Here is a 20,843-nt window from a genome sequence, read left to right as displayed (position 1 = left end):
TTCATCTTGAATGGCCCCTTGAAATGCGTGTTAACTAGTTATGCCAAACAGCTTGTTCCACCTTGTATTTAACTGTGACACTGAGTGCATTTCCCTGATCTGAAGAGCTCTGTGTAAGCTCGAAAGCTTGTCTCTCTCCCCAACAGAAGTTGGTCCAATGAAAGATATTACCTCCCCCACTTTGTCTCTCTGGATTAAATGTATGACCAGGCCCTTCCATTCCTGTTATATGGGATATCTCAATCATCCCAACCAAAGCACCTCACCCCAAACCAGAGGTGGGCAGACTACGGCCTGTGGGCCTCTCCTGCCCAGCCCCTGAGCTCCTGCCCCTGGAGGCTAGCCCCCGGCCCCTCCCCTGCTGTTCCCTCTCCCCCGCAGCCTCAGCTTGCCCCACCGCCGCTGGCGCAATGCTCTGGGCGGCGGGGCTGCGAGCTCTTGGGGCAGCGCAGCTGCAGAGCCTGGCCTGACCCAGTGCTCTGTGCTGCGTGGTGGCATGGATGGCTCCAGCCGGTCACCTGTCCTGGCGCTCTGGGTAGCGCGGCTCTAGTACTGCCAGCCACCAGCGCTCCAGGCAGCGTGGTAAGGAGGTGGGGGCAGGGAGCGGGGGGGTTGGATAGAGGGCAGGGGTGTGGATAGGGATCAGGGCGGTCATGGGGGGACAGGGGAATTGAATGGGGGCAGTCAGAAAGGAGGGGGGGTTGGATGAGGTAATGGGGGGCAGGCAGGGGTTCCGGGGGTGGTCAGGGGACAGGGAGCCGGGGCGGGTGGATGTGGCAGGAGTTCCAGGGAGGGGGGGCATCAGGGGGCAAGAACCAGGGGGGATAGGGGGTGGGGGCTGGGCCATGCCTGGATGTTTGGGGAGGCACAGTTTGCTGTTGCACAATATAATGCCCCCTCCCCGCCACATTGGTGTTTAAACTCCATCTACGCATGCAGAAACCTTGCCCGTGGCAAGTGGCCCCGTTCCGAGGGTACCGGGGTAAAGCGGTCTCCTTCGTGAAGCTGCCGGCATGGTCCATAGCAGGTGAGGATAGAATGGGGCAGCTGCCTCTCTGGGCTAGTCTGGAGCAATTTATTTATTTTAAGATTCATCTGTTTCATTATTGCTCTAGCCAGAAACTTGAGCACGTGCCCGTATCATATCTCCATGGCCCTGTTCCTCCTTACTCTGGCTCTGATAGAGGGACGAGCGAAAGTTACAGCTACTGGAGCAGGCTGCTGCCTTGTAAAGGCTTTATGTAAAAGCTTTGTAAAACTGTGTCCCATGTGTGTAACAGCTGAACATCCCCTGTGGAGAGAGAAACCGGCTTCCTTGGCCCTGTAAGCCTCCTGGTGCATCTCAGCTCCACCTCCTATATGATCCCTGTGACCTTCAACTTCCCCTGGCTCCAAGGGGCTTTTGAAGATGAGTCGCCACGCAAATGGTTCTTCAGTGTCATGGAGGTCACCCGTTGCAGGAGCCCCACAAGTTCCCCTGCTTAGCCCAGGACCACAGACCTGCCACTGACTCCTAAGCTGTTGTTTCCTCACCTGGTGAAAGACCTGCAGAGGCTCTGCATGCTTAACTTGGGGACACCTATGCCCCATTATATGCAGGGGTGCCCCTTCCCCAAGTGCTGAAGAGCCTGCTGATTGGAAACGGGAAATCAGATCTACTGTTGTCCATACAAATTCTGGTTGGTGGATCAGCTGTCTGGGGGGTGGAGAGCCCTCTGTCCTTTCCCTGGATCAGGCTGCTTTCAGAGCTGTCTGCCTTCCAGAAGCTTCAGAGACCAGGAGCCCCGAGGTGGGCCCTTAACTCTATATGTTGTCGCAGGGCTGGACCCGTCCTAGGCCATATTGAAGACTGGGTTTTTTGAATCTGTGGGGGTCAGAGCTGAGGGCACTTGATCCCTGAAGGGACCTTATCTGTTTGTCGGGCAGCTCAGCCTTTTCCCAGTGGCGCTAGTGTCTCTCATGCGGGGATCTTGATCCTTATCTCTGCTTTACACATGGGCAGAGTGAGACACACAGAGGGGAAGTGACTTGCCCAAAACTCCTCCCTCCCATTTGGCTACATTAACCATTAGACCCAGGTACCTCCATTGGCCCCTTAATAAAATATTAAAGGACGGGACCGGAGAAAACTCAAGGTGATGGCTTCACCCCCAAAGCTGCAGAGAATGGCAAATAATAAAAAAACCAGGATAAATTGTTTTTTGGGGGGTTATAATGGAAACCAAATGAGCTCCAGGGTGTGGGAGCAGCAGCTTATGTGGGTGTTGCAGGTGCAATAGTGTCTATTCCCCACACCCTCCCCCTGCCTAGGGCTTTTGGACAAAGCCAAAAGTAGATGACTCCTATAGACCATTTCCTGGGTGTTGCCTGTGTCATGCAGCACTTCACCTGCATGGAACAGACTGACTGTCCTGTTGTGCCTAGGGCTGAGCTTTTCCTTCCTCTCCACAGACACATAGAGAACTGGAAGAACTTGCAGACGCTGAATGCTGTAGACATGGAGCTGTACACGGGACTCCAGAGGCTGTGAGTATCATGCGTGTGTGAGGGCGAGAGACCTGAAGGGTGGTGTGCGGGCAGCCAGTTCAGGTTGCGGCAGGGAAATATTGCTCCCTTCATCCTACGGCCTCTGACCTATGATGCTGAGAGCGTGACTGACTGTTCCCAGGCAGATGTAGAACCTTGCCCTTCTCCTTAGCTTTTACAGCTTTCCAGTCCTAGATGGAGCCCTGGTCAGGCAGACTGCGAACTTCACACAGTTCTGCCAATACACTTCAGTCCTAACCTCAGTCCTAACCTAGATCACCCCCTGCTTGTCCAGATCTGGGTCCATATGCTGCACTGCTCTCCTAAGATGTGAAACGCCAGTTATTTCTGTCTATCAGGTTACTTACATGGCTCCCATCACAGTAGCAGCTGAGTGCTTCGCAGTCACAGCGACTGTGTCCTCAGTATACCCTTGTGAGGTAGGGAAGTATTCGAACCTCCATTTTACAGATGGGGAGCTGAGGTAGTGATTTGTCAGTCACACGGGATGTCTGTGGTACAGTCAGGAATGGCACCCAGACCTTTCAAATCCCATTCCAGTGCCTTAAACTGGCGCCTCTCTCAAGCAGACACTGAATTATAAAAGGGCGATGGTTCTGTAATGTGGACAGACGTCCACCAGGACTTAGGTGGTAACTCTCCAACCTCATTTCAGTGGGAAACCTACAGTATATCGCTCAGCTTCTTGTGCTCGGCTCCCCAGCAAGCAGTGCACCGAACCAACCCCCAGCCTACGCAGCCTGGGCTGCTGGTTGAGATTTAGTGCAGGAAAGCGGCAGTGGAGTCTGGTATCTTGTCCATAGAGGAGATTAAGAAATCGTGGCTCTGGTGCTGATTTAGCTCTGCCAGAGCACAAGAGGAAGAGAATCCTTCTCGGCTCTTCTTATCATGCTGGGAAAAACTCACTTGTCCTCAGGTGCTCAAAGCAAAGGGATTTTTTCCTGGGTTAAACCTGTGTGGTGCTCCCCAAAGGATGTATATGTCCATCACAGATCTCTAGAACAATGAGCCCAAGGAAACTCTGGACCAGAAGTAGCCAGGACCAGGGGGAGGTGCAGTCAGGATTGAGGAACACTGGCAGAGGTGTGTTTTGGGAGCTCAGGACTGGAATAGCAGGGAGTGCGGCTGGTAAAGACCGAAGTGCATTGATAATGCTACGTGGGGAAGCCCAGGGCTGCAGTAGCTGGGCGTGCCGTGGGTCAGGATTGCGGTGCATTGGCAGAGCTGCGTAGGAGAGGCTTGCACAGTGGCTGCTCATGCTACACCTGCTCTTGACAGTACTGGGTCTATCAGATTAAATTGAGACAACCAGACTCCTCTCTATTTGTGACTTTACCTGGGTTTTCTGAGGCGAACGATTAAAGTGTTCAACCCTCCCCATGCTCGCTAACTCCCCGAGCGTCCGCTCCCGAAACTGTCTTGCTCAGCCTGTCGCTTTCAGTTTTATGAACATTGTCTCTTGACCATCTCCTCGAATTTAGCCAAGGGTTTTGAGTGCCCATTGATCCTCAGTCTTTACTTTCATCACTGTCCTTTTAAATCTCCTTCCAGGACAATCAGGAACTCAGGACTTCGCAGCATCCAGCCGCGAGCCTTTGCCAAGAACCCTCATCTGCGCTACATGTGAGTAACGTCACCCCCCTGCCCTGCTGTTCCCTTTGGAAAGGTTATCTCCAATACTGTCACCCCTCGGGGGGGAAGCCAGGGGCAAGGGTGAAAGGTGAGATGCAGGAAGGAGAAGGAGCGAGCAGTAATGAAAGGTGAATTAAGGAAGGGAGTAGAAGAGAAGAGTGAAGGGGATGGGGGACAAGGGCACAGAGAGGGAGGTGTGGGGAAAGTGAGAGCACTGAACAGTTCTCTCCTGCTGGGAAGCCAACACATGTAGGTGTCTAAGAACTGGGCTGGCTTTGATTGTGGATGTAACAAGCGCTTGCCTCATTAGCACCCCTGCAGCGGCCAGCGGAAGTTTCACTTTCTGTGGCATTCAGAGGACTGCGGGGCAGGGGTGGGGTGGTGGCAGCGTGCCCTAGTGCAGAGCCTGAGCCTGCACCGCTCATTAACATTTAACAAATACAGAGGGCTTTGCGGACACAGATCTTGCTGTCGCTTCAGGCACGTGGCTGACAGCTGTGCTCCTAATTATTGACTCGTTAAACGTGCGTTTGAGGTGGGCCCAGGGCACAGATACTTCTTGCTGGAAGTTATTGGAGGATAAGGGACGATGGTAAGGAAGTGGTGCTCTGGAATTTGGTATAGGAAGGAGGCAAGCCAGTAGGTAGCGTCCAGTTTTCCAGAGGAGTATCTGGGAAGGTTGGACTGTGTCCCATGCAACGTACAAGCACTGGAGGCTGATGGGTGACATTTCTCTCTTCAGAAAAGGCTGGAGTACCAGCTTGTGTGCAAAGCACATCAAGGGCCTGAAATAATTTGCCTGAGTGAGTGATATGGGATTAGATCCCTCTGAGCTCCAGCATAAGGACTAGAGGTGGGCTGATTTGGTTATTGTGAGAGTTCTGGTGCATTGTGTGTGAGCCCATGTGCTTGATCTGAATTGTGTGCTGTCAGCCATTTCAATGAAAACTGGTCATAACTTTTAAAAAAATACATCTTTCTGATTCTATGGGCATGTGTTACCACCCATCTGAGCATGTTACTGGTGAAAAGAGATGGGGTATACTTGCCACTTGATTGCGTGCGCAGAGCTCACGTTAACACAAATGCCTAAAAGCTTCATTGTGAAAGCTAGTTACAGTTGCTAAGTGACAGCAATGTACTTACCTAACAGGCCATTTGCAAAACCCAAGCACTTAAAATCAAACACATGAATAGTTAAGGACGTCACAGAACTTAAACTGCCCACCTAATAAACACACACTGCTCTTACTGAGCATAAAGGAATGCATATTTCATCACAGTACAACAGTTTTAATCCTGACCCATGGATTTTTTTTTTAATGTATGCTCTTGGCTATTTTGGTTTGGAAATCTAAATATTTTCTTTGAGATACTGTTGAATGGGGAAATCACATAATGCATTTAGCACTGGACAGTTGAATTGTTGGGTAAAGTAGCTATGGTTGCTGTTTCTTGGGAGTAATATTGTCTATAATAAGTAAGGAGCATAACTATTGATTCGTGGTAATGTTGTGTAGGTGAACTTGCATTAGAGGCTGATCAACGTGTGCCAGTAGTGTGTACATATGCAATTATTACTTCTCTTTCAGAAAGAGCTCAGTTTTGTAGTTTGAGATTGCTGGACAGATCACTTTTATTTTGGGTCAGAGTTAAGGCTGCTGTGTGGTGATGAAATGTCTGTTTACTATGTGGGCCACGTAAGATTTAAACATCCTTAGCTTGAGATTCCCTTCCTTGCCTTGAAGTGCTGGGGTCTGCTACTATAGGTACCTACATTGTTCAGTTACTATCCTTAACTTTTTTTTTTTTTGGTTTAAACTAAGTAGCTGGGTTCTGGTGGTATGTCCTAGGCATGCTTCGTCCTTCACGTGGGAGCATGGAGCTTGAGAGGAGGAAATACGTCTTTTCTTCTGACTGTTGTATTCCTGTCCAAAGAAAGCTCAGCCCCTGGTTCTGGTTGTTTGTTCAGACAGATCTTCTTGCCGTAAGGCCCTCTCCATGCCTGATGGTCACGGTTACCTTCTTCTTATAGTGTCTTGGATCATCTCTGGAATTACCTGCCTGCTCCCTGGAGAGCTTCCCTGGTCACCATGCCAGCCACTCAAATGAAGAGACCTCTCCTAACTCTGACATTTCACAGTGTGAAGAGCTGTTGATATGAAGTAAGAAAATGTAGTGTGATGGACCTAGGGGTCCATCTGCAGAAAAGGACCTAGGGGTTACGGTGGACGAAAAGCTGAATATGAGTCAATAGTGTGTCCTTGTTGCCAAGAAGGCTAATGGCATTTTGGGTTGTACAAGTAGGGGCATTTCCAGCAGATCGAGAGATGTGATCATTCCCCTCTATTCAGCACTGGTGAGGCCTCATCTGGAGTACTGTGTCCAGTTTTGGGCCCCACACTACAAGAAGGATGTGGATAAATTGGAGAGAGTCCAGCGGAGGGCAACAAAAATGATTAGGGGGCTGGAGCACATGACTTATGAGGAGAGGCTGAGGGAACTGGGATTGTTTAGCCTGCAGAAGAGAAGAATGAGGTGGGATTTGATAGCTGCTTTCAACTACCTGAAAGGGGGTTCCAAAGAGGATGGATCTAGACTGTTCTTAGTGGTAGAAGATGACAGAACAAGGAGTAATGGTCTCAAGTTGCAGAGGGGGAGGTTCAGGTTGGACATTAGGAAAAACTTTTTCACCAGTAGGGTGGTGAAGAAATGGAATGGGTTACCTAGGGAGGTGGTGGAATCTCCTTCCTTAGAGGTTTTTAAGGTCAGGCTTGACAAAGCCCTGGCTGGGATGATTTAGTTTGGTTTGGTCCTGCTTTGAGCAGGGGGTTGGACTAGATGACCTCCTGAGGTCCCTTCCAACCCTCAGATTCTATGATTCTATGATGGGAGGAGCCCAGACGTTGGGCTCTCTGTCACGCTTCGCTGTTCATCTTGGTGTCTGACCTCATGTAAAGGCTGGAAGTTCTTAGCTCTTAAGCTTCCTGGCCCTAGAGGAGAAGTGGCTTTAATGATAACACAAAGAGGTTATTTCTGAGATAGTGGCGTGAGATAGATGGGGCAGGGCGGGGTTCTGAGTCCAACTGGACCAGGATTTGGGCTGCTGCTGGTTGTCTAGATGGTCTGCCCTCCACTTTACTATCTAAGCTTCCTGTGGCTCCCTTGTCTCAGAGTGTGGCAGGCCACCTCACCTCACCCGTTGGATCTGCCACATGAACATCTGGTGGCACTCGGGGGACCCCTCCAGAGAGACAGCACGTGAGACTACGCCAGCATGGCAGGGCAGCTTTCAGGCTCCTAGCCAGCCACTGCCTGAGAAGGAGCTCAGCCTGCTGGGGACCTGACATTTTCGGAGGCAGCCTCACATTGGAGCTGGGGATAAAAGGATTAGTGGAAATGTCACTCTGCTCGGAGTCTCAGGCTGCTGTAGCTGGGTTGAATGGCTGGTGAGATCAAGGAATACTGCCCCAGTCCCCAGCAAGGGGAATGGCCTCCATGAGCCACAGCCGGATGCATGTCAGGGCCAAGACTGCTGGATGATGATGTCACTGTAGTTGAGGCTCAGCTAGCCAGGGCTGTGAGAAGTGGAACCCAGGGGCCAGGTGAGGACGCAGCATTGCAGGGGACTTCGCCTCTTTCCCCTCCGCCACCTCATTTGGGGATCTTGTCTCTGTGTGTTTGTGGGAGGTTTGGAGAATTTGCAAATGGATTCTGAGGCACCAAACACCAAGTGCTTGGCTGGTGAATTACTGAGAAGCTGAATGGGGAAGATTGAGGGGCAAGAGTGCAGGTGTGTTGGGGCCCAGGACTGGAATCGCAGGGGGTGCTGGAAGCTGGGACTGAGGGGCAGCGGCAGACTTGTATCTTGGGGAAAGCTTGCATAATGATTGAAACTACTTTACTGATTGATGGTGGGGGTTTTTTCCCCTCTCTGGGGGAAATCCCAACACCATCCACCTCTCCATCTTTTCTCCCCTTCCACCCACAGCTTTGAGAGAGGTTTCCTCCTGTCAGACAAGCTGGGTTTCTCTGCCATCTCCCAGCTTCTTCTATTTCTGTGTCTTTCTCCTTGCATTTACAAGTCTTCAGACCCCAGCTGTGCAATCAAGATGATCACTTACTCCAGCTCTAATTGTAGGAGCTCTGGTTTGTTGGGGTTTATTTAAGATAATGGCTCTGAATGAGTTTTTTCCTGCACAGAATAAGAAAGGGAAGGTGGAGCCATTGAGAGGTTTTTCAGCGTTCAGCTTCTTGAAGTGTCTGAATACTTCTAACGGGGGACATAGCTGCCCTTGAGTGGTCAGTTGGTCCTGCGCACAGTCCTTGGTATCTGATGTGTCCGGGGGTGGGTGGGAAGGGGCGGAGGGAGCAGTGAGCGACTGATGTAAACAAACCCTGGACTGGAGGTATATGGGTCCATAAATAGCCTTAGCCTACTGTGACATACTATACCTTGGGGGAGGGTCTTGTAACCCCCATATTCCTCATCTGTATATAATTGTGATCTTGCATATAAAGCATGCCTTGTAAGATATCAGCGGAAAGGTTATGATCTGCTGGAAGTCATTTCTCTATCCATATATAAATATCATTAATGCATATGAAGTTATGAGAATTGTGTTATATGGTTGTCACTAAAACATGTTGTCAATTGGGGACAGGTTTTACAAGGGCTGGTGTATCTCCACTTCCCATTGATGAAGTGGTGAATCAATTAATACATGTGCACTACTCAAGACGGTATGTTCCTGATGTACAGTGCTGGGAGCTGGGGGGAGGCTTTGGCTCTGGTGCCTTTCTCTGTGTGATTCTCGAGTGGCTCTGGGAACATTCATGCAATGTAGCTGGGTGTGTGAGGGTGCACATGCTGCTGTGCTGAGTGATAACAGCGCCAGGAGGGGTTTGTTGCTGATCGCTAGCAAGGTATTGTGAGAGCCAGCCCAGGCTGGAGAGAGTTAAAGGGGCACAACGGTCCCCCAGTCCCAGGCTGCGCCCCGGGGATCCCGTCACGCCCACCTCTGGGAGTGAGCAGAGCTAGGTCTCCTGGCCCATTTAGGCCTTGGTGCCACCGAGTCTGTCAACAAGGGGACAATTAGTCCCAAATGTGTTTGGGGGGTGGTTTTTCTAAAGTGGCTGTACCTGCCCCACTGGTAACTGAACTGAGGCCACTGAGGGTATGTCTGTACTGCAATTAAAAACCTGTGGCTGGCCTGGGCCAGCTGACTCGAGCTCGCAGGACTTGGGCTAAAGGGTGTAAACATTCAGGCTCAGGCTGGAGCCCAATCAGGGACCCTCCCACCTTGCAGGGTCCTGGAGATCAGGTTCTAGCCCAAGCCCATACTTCTAAACTGCAATTCAACGGTCCTTAGCCTGCATCAGCTGGCACGGGCCGGCCGCGGGTGTCTAATGACAGTGTAGACATGCCCTAACTCCTTTGTACAGAAGCTGCTGACCGGAGGGGGATCGCTTTGGGTTTGATCTGAGTCAGATCCAGACTTGTGGCTATGGTAGGTGTTTGCCAGGACTCTGGAGGCCTCACTGTTGGGCAAGTCCTTGGCCCCTTTACTGTGCAGTCTTTGTCAGGTGTCATCTTGGCGAACACCTGGCTTGCTCTGGAGATCCACTCCGCAGGAGGGGTCTACTCTGGATCCTGTGTGTCTGATGTGTACTGCACATGGGCTTCAGTGATCCAGTCAGAGCTTGGGGCCTGGGCACCAGGTAACAAGGATCAGGTCAGGCAGAGACTCCCCAGCCAAACCGTTTCCGAGCAGCTCAGTTAAGCACAGGGAGGATTTGCCCTCTATGTGATCAACTCAGTCTTTGAGCTCCAGGTCTTTCCAAGAAGCCTGTGGGATATTGTAGTTGTTAAATTTGGGGGTCCTTTGTTACTCCATGCCTCTGCCCTAGGCTCTTCCGGAGCTGGGAGGGCAGGGTTACCAAAGCAGAGCTGATAGGATGCAGGGAGCTTCTTTGGCTAACACAGCTGCCTTCCCCTCCCAAGTAGGAGAACGTGGTGCCTTTGTCATGGGTGTGCCACGCTCTAAGGAGCTGAGATCTCCAGTTGCTGAGGTATGTCCAAATGAGGCCCATATATCAAGGCAGCTGTGGGGGAAACCATCTCTCTGCCTTCTCCTTTTCCCCCACCACTCAGGCAGAGCTTCTGCAGAGGCCAGGGGAGACCCATTCACTGTGCTTCCATCCTGGGATCTGTAAAAGATGGAGCTGCCGTAAACCCCTCCCTCCCAAAGCACAGTGCTGCCTATGCCAGGAGACCAGAGTTCTCATTGCAGTGGGGGACACCCTCTGCATCAGTGTGGGAGAGGGCGGCTGTAGGATTTATGTTTTTCTGTCTTGTTGACTGAACTGGACCTTCCCCCTCCCCATCCACCAAAAGATAAACATCAACCTCCATCTGCTCATATAATGTGCCCTTGGGAGAGAATAGGAAACAAATGGCCTGAGGGGACAAGGACTCTAGGAGCTTAGCTGACTGTATGAAACAAATCTGGTGGGTCTCAGATCCTTTTTGAGGACTGGGCTACCACGAAACCCACTGCTACAAGTGATACTCAGTGGCCCTGCCATTGTGAGGGCCTCAGCAGAGAGGTCCAGGATTGGCTGGGCTCTAGAGGTTGAACTCTGTTCTTACCCCAAATGGCTCAGGGCTGAAACAGTCAATGGAGTGTGATGGCATGTAGGAAGCTCTCCCTGCAGAGTCTGTCCTATGGGCAGAGGCCATCAATGCCAGGGCTGCCAATCTGGCACCAGAATCACCCCCAAGAGATAAAAAGAAAAGGACAGCAATAAAACTGAGAATAAAAACAATCAGGTGGTGTTATTTGGGGGCACCCAATCCCATTGCCATTGTCAAGGAGGTTGGGGATAGGGTCTGAGGGCTGGGCTGGAAATGCAAGCTAGAGAGGAGAGAAGGAACCACCGTGCCACAGACTGGTGTGTGTTAGATATTAATGTATTTGTATGTCTGCTCCATCCCTCCCATCAGGTCCATAGTTCCATGCTGATTGGGAGGCCTGACGGTGTCACCCCTCCCTGCCATTCAGATAGGCTGATGCTGGTCCCAAAGGTGTAAGTCCCTTCAGCCTCCCTTGCATCCCTTTAATAGCCAATGCTGGTCTCCTGTCCCCAGCTCCTTTCCTTGGACTGAGAGCTGAGTCCTTCCCTGTGAACCCCATCACGTTCTACCCCCTGTCTCAGGTCACTCGCTAACAGAGTGTGACTCCCTCTAAACACTTTCTCGAATCATTGGCTCTCAGTCAGCCAGTCTGTAAAGCACCTGTGTGTATTTGCAGAGAATAACCACACGCACCTTATTTATTGGCGTAGTAAAGAAAACAAATTAAGGCCCTGTAATTACAGAGTCAGGTGCGCTCTTAAATAAAGCTTAAGTAGTCAGAATTCCATTTAGACTATTAATAATTGCTTTTTCTGCTTGCATTCTGTGGCTTCTTTTCCCCCCTATCTGTCTTCTGTGCGCTCTAAATGGGTTCATAGGCCGGCTGAGACACCATTCCCATTCCAGAGCTCTCGTTTGGCAGGGCTTGCCAGTGTGGCGATGGAGGCCTTTGATAAAGCAGAGCCATGTTTTACAAACTGTAGCCAGGTTGGTAAATACAAAGGACATGGAGTCTTTGTGTTGATCCTGCCCTCTCTGCGTAGCGGGGTGGTGGGGTGATAGAATCATAGAATATCAGGGTTGGGAGGGACCTCAGGAGGTCATCTAGTCCAAGCCCCTGCTCAAAGCAGGACCAACGCCAACTAAATCATCCCAGCCAGGGCTTTGTCAAGCCTGACCTTAAAAACTTCTAAGGAAGGAGATTCCACTACCTCCCTAGGTAACCCTTTCCAGTGCTTCTCCTCCTAGTGAAATTTTTTTCCCTAATATCCAACCTAAACCTCCCTCACTGCAACTTGAGACCATTACTCCTTGTTCTGATAGATTGTTTGGCTTTTGAATGCTGCATACATAGGCTTCCTTCTGTCCCACGGTGGTTTTTTTTATCTTCTCTTCTGTGTCTGTCACTTCTCTGCTCACATAGATTGGGGGTGGGCTGAAGGGGACAGACTTATGGACGTTAGAGATGGGAAAGGCCCACTGGGCTAAGTGTGTAGGGAACTGCTTGGCTTGGGAGGAGGATGGGGTGGATGATCCAACAGGCCTGTTCCATTGCCAGCTTCTGTGATGTAGCTAACCTAGACCGCCCTGGCCATTCACCGTGGCTTGTTGATGTGAATATACTTTATGAGCATGGCCTTGGCCCTACTGTCCTGGCCACGTTCTAATCTGGGAAAGCACATCCTGATTACCTGAGGTTCACTTTCTGTTTTTGACTGGATACAGGATTCTTCTCTGCCTCACTTCCTGGTCTGTTCGGTACAGTTGCTGAGTGCTGTTAAAGAGCAGCTGTATTCCACCCCAGAGCCAACTGCATTCCAGTGTGAAGTGAAAGAATGAGGGGTTACGTGGACGAGTGTGGTCTGTGAAGAGCTTTGGACTAGAATATTCTGGAGAAGCATTGCAGGATTATCTCTAGATCAAGGCAGGACCATGACCCATGACTCCTCCCCTGGATACCGCACAGTCTAGAGATCAGGGCTGCTGAGTCACACTGCGCTCATTGTATTGACACTTCATAAAGGCACTCAAATACCAGAAGCACCCTTCCAGCTCATACCCACACATATTCAAGGACTGTAGACACTTGAGCCATGGTGCTTCTGAGGTTTGTGTGTCCCCTCGTATAACTGCACCGCCTTTCCATGTGAGTTATTGTTTAAACTACTTTGCCCTGTGTGGCTGTGTGAGCTTGTTCAGGATCTTGGGCTGAATGGATAAACAAACAAAACACCAGACTTAATATTGTTTCAACGATGTTCAATTGCTTCTCACGAAAATCACTTGCCCTTATTCCCTGGATAGTGATCCCGGGCCTCTCTCTAAAGCAGCCAGGCTAATCTGTCTTATAAGGAGCAAAGTCTAACCTGCTCTCTTCCACTAAGCAGCTCCAGGGCTTCTCACTGTTTCTGATCCTGGGTGCCACACATCCTCCTTCCTCCTCCACGTTCAGTCCTTTCACGTGGGCTACCAGCTGTCACCTGCACTCCTGCCAGTCTTTGCCCTCCAACCTGCATTGTAGCATAGGAACATTTCAAACAATTATGAAAAGGAATCAAATACATCCATAGCAAATCAATCTTTCCCCATCTCCCAGGCAATGCTTGGCATTCCTAGCTTGGTGCTATTACCATTTAATTGTATTTCCGTGAGAGACATCGTTATGGACTAGGACCACATTGTGCAGGGGACATGGTCCCTGTCCGCTCCGTAAGTAAAGGTCTGATCATGCCAGTACTCAGCACCTCTCAGCTCCCATTTGTGCCATAAGCACGTTAGGGAGCTCAGCACCTCTTGGGAGCAGGCCCTTGAATTGTAACTTACTCACAGCAGGGTCTCGTGCCCTGGTCTATTTTTCATAGATTCCAAGACCAGAAGGGACCACTGTGATCATTTAGTCTGCCCTCCGGCCTAACACAGCTCATGGAACATCCCCCAAATAATTCCTAGAGCAGATCTTTTAGAAAAACATCCAGTCTTGATTTAAAAATGGCCAGTAATAGCGAATCCACCACGACCCTTGGTAAATTGGTCCAATGGTTAGTTATTCTCACCATTAAAAATGTACGCCTAATTTCCTGTTTGAATTTGTCTAGCTTTAACGTCCAGCCATTGGCTCGCATTATACCTTTCTCTGCTAGATTGAAGTGTCCATTATTAAATGTGTTCCCAATGTAGATACTTATAGACTGTAATGAAGTCAGCCCTTTACCTTCTCTTTTGTTAAGCTAACTCAATTTTGCTCTTCGAGTCTATCACTCTAAGGCCAGTTTTCTAATCCTTTAATCGTTTTTGTGGCTCTTCTCTGAACTCTTTCCAATTTATCAACATCCTTTTGGAATTGTGGGCGCCAGATCTGGACACAGGATTCCAGCAACAGTAGCACCAGTGCCAGATACAGAGGTAAAATAACCTCTCCACTCCTAATCCAGATTCCCCTGTTTATGCATCCCAGGATCGCATTAACTCTTTTGGCCACAACATCACACCGGGAGCTCACTGCTTCCCAGGATAGAGTCCCCCACGGCGTAAGTATGACCTACATGCGTTGTTAGTAGATGTCTACATTTAGCTGTGTTAAAATGCACATTGTTTGTTTGCTTGCGCCCAGTTTACCAAGGGCTCCAGTTCTTCTGTAAAGAGTGGTGCATGTCTGTGGTTTCCTAGGTATAATAAATAGTAATAAGGTTCCCTCTGATTCCATGCCTCCTCCATGCCCTCCTCCCTACTTTGTCCCCTGCGTGCTGGCATAGCACGCTGCCTAGCCGCTATGCTAATCAGCAGCAGTGGCTGGATGGCATGTTTTTTTTCCAATTGTTACCTCAGACTGAATCAATTTGGAGCATCTCCTCATTCAGCTGGAACAGCAGCACAGGCAGGCTCTGTATTTTAGCAGCCTCCGCTCTCAAGGCCAAAGGGGAGACCCGTTCCGTGCAGACATCAGTCAGCCTGCATTCCGAAGGCCCAGTAGTGAATTACTGACTGCAGTGATACTCCTCAGCATCTCTAGTTATAAACACCATCCACATTTAAAGCACTGCACAAGCATCCTCACCATGCCTTGGGAAGGTAGGCAGGGGAATGTTAGCCCCGTGTTTCAGATGGGGAATGGAGCTGCAGAGATGTGAAGTGATTTGCCCCAGGCTACACGGTAAGGATTGGAGCTGGGGACCTCATGCCTCTTAGACTTGTGCTCTCTGCTGCCGGCCTGGCTGCCTCCATCAGAATCCAAACCTGCCTAAGAACTCATGTGTTCTACAGTAATACAGAGAGGAGAGATGATCATGTGGTTAATGCACTATAGTAGGACTCAGGGATATGGGTGCTGATCCTGTCTTTGCCACAGACTTCCTATGTGCCATTTGGTGAGTCATTGATCTCTCTGTGTCTCCATCTCTGTCAGATGGGGATAAGAGTACTTTTTTTCTCTAGTCTCCATAGGCCCTAGCTCTCTGGGGCTACACCTATGCAGCACCTAGAACAATGGAGCCACAAGCTGGTGGGGCCTCTAGGCGCTACTCTAACAAGACGAATTATAACAATGGTGATGTAAAGAATGTGTCCCATTCTGTTCAGGTCCTTGTATCTGCCCATCACCGTGGTGTCTGAGCTCTTCAGAATCTTGTCTCTCTCTCACACACCACCTCGCTCTGAACCTTTTTGATGCGTTAAACCACCACTTCCAGTTAAATCGCACTGGGATGGTGATGTTCCCTACTCCCTTGGGCCTTTCTGGTTTCATGCCATGCTTCCTTTTTGAAAAATGATCAGTTATCTTGCTGGCAAATGGACGAAACTGGGAGCTGCTTTGCCGGAATATTTCTGCTTCCCAGTCCCGTCTTTAAAAAGTCCTTTGCATTGATTGCAGCGTCATTTCAAACTAGCCTGGCCACCTGGTCTCACCTCCGACAAGCCTGATTCCAAGTTTGCAGTGAAGCGCAATTAACATGTTCTGAGAGATTTTTGGACTAGGGCAGTTTCATCACGTTCTCCTGCGATTATGTAGCCTCATGAAGTTGTGTTGTGATGTGACCTGGGTTGGGTAGTGATGTCTTGATGCATGTCTTATGATGGAGCGCATTTACCCTGCAAGGCATGCTGTTAGAATCGGGAGAAATATCTCAGCCATGCCTCACGTAGTGTTTCTGAGCCAGGGGATCACCTGCTACTTATTGTATATATTCATTCATTAGCCCGTTCGTTTATAAGCTGACCCCCCAAAATGGATAGATAAAAATAACAAAAACTGTATGATCCTTTCATAAGCTGACCCTATATTTCAGGGGTTGGAAAACTTTGGCTCCTGGCCTGTCAGGGTAAGCCGCTGGTGGGTTAGGACATTTTGTTTACTTGGAGCATCTGCAGGCATGGAGCTCCCTCAGCTCCCTGTGGCTGCGGTTCACCGTTCCCACCCCATGGGAGCTGCTGGGAATGGCGCACCGCGGCCACAGGGAGCTGAGGGGTTCCATGCCTGTGGACGCTCCAGGTAAACAAAATGACAATGTATTAAATATTCAATGATTCCATAGAATTTAAAATCATCACATTTTGGTGTAGACCCCTTTATAAGCCGACCCCCGCTCTTTGATGCATCACTTTTTTACCAAAAATATTTGGCTTATGAAGGAGTATATACGTAGTTAAATCCAGTCAGCTCTCGCCTCATCTCCCAAGAAAGAGCAAACAAATGTGGAAAGACCTGATTCCCGCAGGGCTTGGTATGGAGGTCCATGGGCGATAGGGGCCAGAATTCACTCCCACACCCCTGTGACCAGTGGGGAATAGCATTTCAGAGGTGGCCTCTGGTAGCTCACTGAAGGCAGAAGCACCTTGCTTGACTGCAGAAAACACAATAGGGTATGTTAAGCGGCTCTGGTGGGGAGCCATATCCAGCCTCCCAATGTGAGTGGGAGGTGCCGTGGGGGGCACGAAATGAAGAGGACTGGCCTCCAAGGAGGACGTGGAAGACACTTTAAAAGTGGGTGGGAGGGAAGACCCATCACTGTGGGAGCATAATAAAATGTCGAGGGACTTCACAAATGATCTCATCTGGGTTTTACAAGGATGCCGCCTTGCTGACAACATGACGGTGGGATGGATATGAGGTAGAGACAGTAAACAGAGCTCCTGAGAAAGAGACACATTCAAAGAGTGTGTTGTTTAAGCAATAAGGCATGACAGGGTGTGAATGATGGGGCATTAATTCAGAGCTCGCATGTAACTGTGCCAGAATTGAACACGCCATAACTTACTCGCTGGCACCTTTTATTGGAATTGTAACATGGTGTTATAAAATTCTACGTTTTTTCCCCTCCCACTCCCTATTTATATATGTTAAAAGCCGAGTGGTGGCTTATGCAGGATGTGGGAGACAGTGTGACATCCTTCATTAGCCCATTTGTGCGAGCTCACGGTGGGGTTGTGGCGTCACGAGGAGCCCTGGCTGGACTTGCCTTTGCATTGTCTTTCCGGTTACGTATGCAGTGAGTGTCAGCAGTCATGTGGGATCAGTTGTGGTGGCAGACCTGATCCCATGGAAGTATGTGTTTCCACGAGAGCCCCTCTCAGTCAGGAATGCGAACAAACGGTGACGTGTGTGTGGGTGTTTACACTGGCTTCCCAGTGCACTGGTATATGGTTATTCCAGGTATCTTGCACTCTGAATACACTTACACCCAGTGAGGTGCATGTTTACTTCTGATCCATTGCTCTGGGAGTCTGGGGCCAGAGTCCCTTAGCTGCAGCATTGTTACCTCTGCTTGCACCTGCGACAGGGCCAGTGCCATTCAGCACCAAGGCCAGAGCATGGAGCAGAGCCCCTCGGCCTCCCATCAGAAAAGAGAAGAGCAGTAAGGGCCATGCCAGGCTTTCAGAACTGGTCCCCTCCATATTCACCTGCCTTTTCCCCTCTCCTAGCTCCCTCTTCCCAGTGCTCCCACTGCTGGCACATGATCAGTATTTTGCAAACAGAGCCCCAGTGGTGAACTTGCAGCTGCTCGCATCTGACTTGCAGGTGTCTGTTTTTCTTGTCTGTTTCTAGCAGCTGGATTTTTGGGGGCAGGAGGAAGAGCTCCCCATGGCTCCAGAGTAACAGGTGCGGGCGAATAGCTTTCTTTTGGACCCTTCTATGGTGCTACCAGCCTGTCTGAATTATTCTCCTCCGACCCCTGTGTTATCTTCCCCCTCCCCCCCCCCCCACATAGGCTAGATCTCTCCAAAGTTGTGTCGGTATTAAAAAGAAGCAAATATCTCTCTAACCTGATCTCCCAGTGCCAGTTCCACCTGTCAGCCTGAATGGAACCGTCTCCTAGTACGGGTACCCCGGCATTCCCAACAGGCTACCCACGTGCCCAGTGTTCCATGGTAATAAACGTATCACCCAGCCCTCCGTCCACCCCTCCCAGCCATCCCCATGCAGAAGCACCAGGCTCTGCAGACAGGACGGCCTCTCAGGAGTCAGATACCGCGGTGCTGGACGTGTCCCGAGAATCTGAATGGAATAGGAAAAAGGGTGACTGCAAGACAGGGGTGGCTCTAAAGCTGCAGGTCCCCAAAGGCTCTATCCCATTCTACTTGGGCTGGTTTGTTGCCATCCTACCCCGCGTGAATGCTGCTAACCACTGGCTTGGGCTGTAGTCGCCTTCATGTCTGGTGTCTCGTTGCCCCACAAACGCCGTGGGGGTCCCAATGAGAATCGGCAGTTTGGGGTGGGGCAGCTTCCTCCTTGATGTTGTATTTGTCTTGTCAGCTGAGCATGTCTCTTGCCTTTCAATGAGAAATAGTTTGAATGCATCAGTCTCTGCAGAGTATGTTGCATAGCTGCTTTCGTATCCGTTTCCTGCTGCAGGGCACCCTTTGCTACTTGCCTTCCTCCTTTCCCTTCAGGAGGAAAACCTTAGCCTCTCCTGAGCTCCAGGCTCCAGCGCCCCATTGCAACAGGGACACCCCACCTTCCCCCAGATGCTTGCACAGGCACACAAACACTCCCCCCTCCTGGAGATGCAAAGCTCTCCTCTCCTCCCCCGCCCAGTCTACACCAATCCCCAACAGACATAAACTACTTCAACACAGATCCTCACCTCTCACCCAACATACCCTGTCTACCCACTGGTATAGGCTGCCCAGCCTTCTCGGCCACATGTCTTCTGCTGTGTCTAGCTGCGATGTCCCCAGTCTCCCTTTGCCACTGGAGGTTGCACTGGAAGCAGGTGTCTCAGTTTCCCGCCGCTCTGATGCTGGGGTGCCAGTGCCGTGAGGTAATGGCAGTCTTTCCTTTTTATTAGCTGGTATAAACACAGATTTCTTGGCAGCAGCCTGGCTTCATCAGCCCATGAAGACCATTTTCCTTTTATCTATAATTTAGTAAAGTATCAAGCCATGGAAGTTTTAACAATCAACAGCAGCAGATTTTTTGTGTGTGTGCTACAAAAGCTGTTTTATCCCAGGGCTTGGTTCATTTTTAGACCTTCTCAACAAAGGGTTCAGCTGCTCACACAGGAGCAAATTCATTTGACCTCTATTCTCTCCTGGTGGAACGACTCCCTATCTGCTCCCACTAGAGCCAGGTACCTGGCCGGGCAGGGCAGGTTTGCAGGGGAAGTTGGAATGAGAAATGAGCGTTTGGTCAGGTTTGAGCCTGGCGGGAGGGAGAGGACTCATGTCATTGGCAAGGCAGGGCATGGGCTGGCTGTTGCTGGAGAAATTTGAGGCAAAGACCCAGCCACTACTCTGACTTTGAATCAACATTCAGGGGGACAGGGAGGAAAGGGAAGCATTAATAGACACAAAGATGTGGGATGGGGGTAGGGGGAAAGCAGAGAGCGGGGAGCAGGAAATGGGGGAGGTGGAAAGGGATGAGGTGTTGAACAAAGAGAAGGTTGGGGGTTTCTGGCTAGGGAAGAATAGGGACCAGGCTGGAGAGGGATAATGGTGGAATAGGGTGAAGCAAGAAGAAATCATCAGGCAGGAGGAACGAGTTGGAGGAGAAGGGGGAAAGGAAGTGGATGGGAAGAATGTATGTGAGGGCAGAGGAATAGGGGAGACAGGGAGAGATAGCTGGGGTAGGAATGGGGTGTGTGGACTCCAGGAAAGTGGAGCAGGGATGAGAGGTGCTGGGAGCTGTGCCTCTAAATTAACCAGAACCACCCCCTTGGATTTGAATGTAATATTAAAATGTGCCTAATTATTCTTGGACAAGTTTTGTGATCCTGATGATATTAATTATTCTTAAAGGTCAACAGCACTCACTCGAATCCCCTTCTGTTCTATCATGTAATCAGTTAATTAATTGGAAACTATTTAGCAGTGCCTGCCAAGTGCTTTGTCTACCTCGTGTTGGGTTGTTTGGTTACTGCTGATTTCCCCCGCTTCCCGCCCACCGCTTTCTTCAAAGTCCAGAGAACCTGCAGAGCTGCCCCCTCCCAGCCTGGCCACTGGCACCGAGCCCCCTTGGGAGGGAGAATATGTTGGGGTGTTTGTTTTTTGTTTTTTTTTAACCAGCCCACGTGAGCACAACCGTTTGGTACCGTGAGGATTGCTCGGGGGTTTGCTGGCATTTTTGGTTTTCACCCTCCAGCCTTATGTGCATGTAGCAAACCAGAGAGGCTTGGAACATGGCTCTGAGGACAGAAAAAGGCAGCTCAGCTCCTGGGCCAAGCAAGCCTGCCTGAGTGGCTTCATGCTCGATGTTGCTCACCATAGTTCTACGACTGCAGTTGTGGGTTGATTGTGCAAAACTCCCCAGCCCCTCCCCACACTCTCCTCAAAAGCTATCTGTGCAGCAGGGCTCCCCTCCAGTGCCTCCAGAAAGGTGATTTACCAATCCATTGGCTCTCGCTGCTTCTATACACAGTGCCTGGAAGCTGTAGTTCAGTATTGTGGGTCCTTGGTGAATATTTTTGTGACTGTGTTGTGGGTTCTGGCTTCTCTGTGTGCTTTGTTGAGTCGGAGGGAGGGGCCCTTTCATGATTCCCTTCCCAGGCGCTCTCTGTATCTTCTGGCTGGGATCTCTCTTCTGTTGTGGAATGGT

General features: G+C 50.2%; 1 protein-coding gene across 12 annotated transcripts in view; it reads left to right on the top strand.

The window, feature by feature from the left end:
• NTRK3 (neurotrophic receptor tyrosine kinase 3) overlaps positions 1–20,843 on the top strand; it is a 315,119-nt gene that overhangs the window by 73,340 nt on the left and 220,936 nt on the right. For all 12 annotated transcript variants that reach the window (XM_039491387.1, XM_039491383.1, XM_039491385.1 and 9 more), the window contains 2 exons: positions 2,452–2,526; positions 4,099–4,170. In XM_039491387.1, the coding sequence (XP_039347321.1) occupies positions 2,498–2,526; positions 4,099–4,170 (101 nt within the window). In that variant the 5' untranslated portion in view covers positions 2,452–2,497. The remainder of the gene's footprint in view (positions 1–2,451; positions 2,527–4,098; positions 4,171–20,843) is intronic.

The sequence above is a fragment of the Mauremys reevesii genome, linkage group 10 (assembly GCF_016161935.1).
Source record: "Mauremys reevesii isolate NIE-2019 linkage group 10, ASM1616193v1, whole genome shotgun sequence".
NCBI lineage: Eukaryota > Metazoa > Chordata > Testudines > Geoemydidae > Mauremys > Mauremys reevesii.
This window is presented reverse-complemented; position numbering and strand designations above follow the sequence as displayed.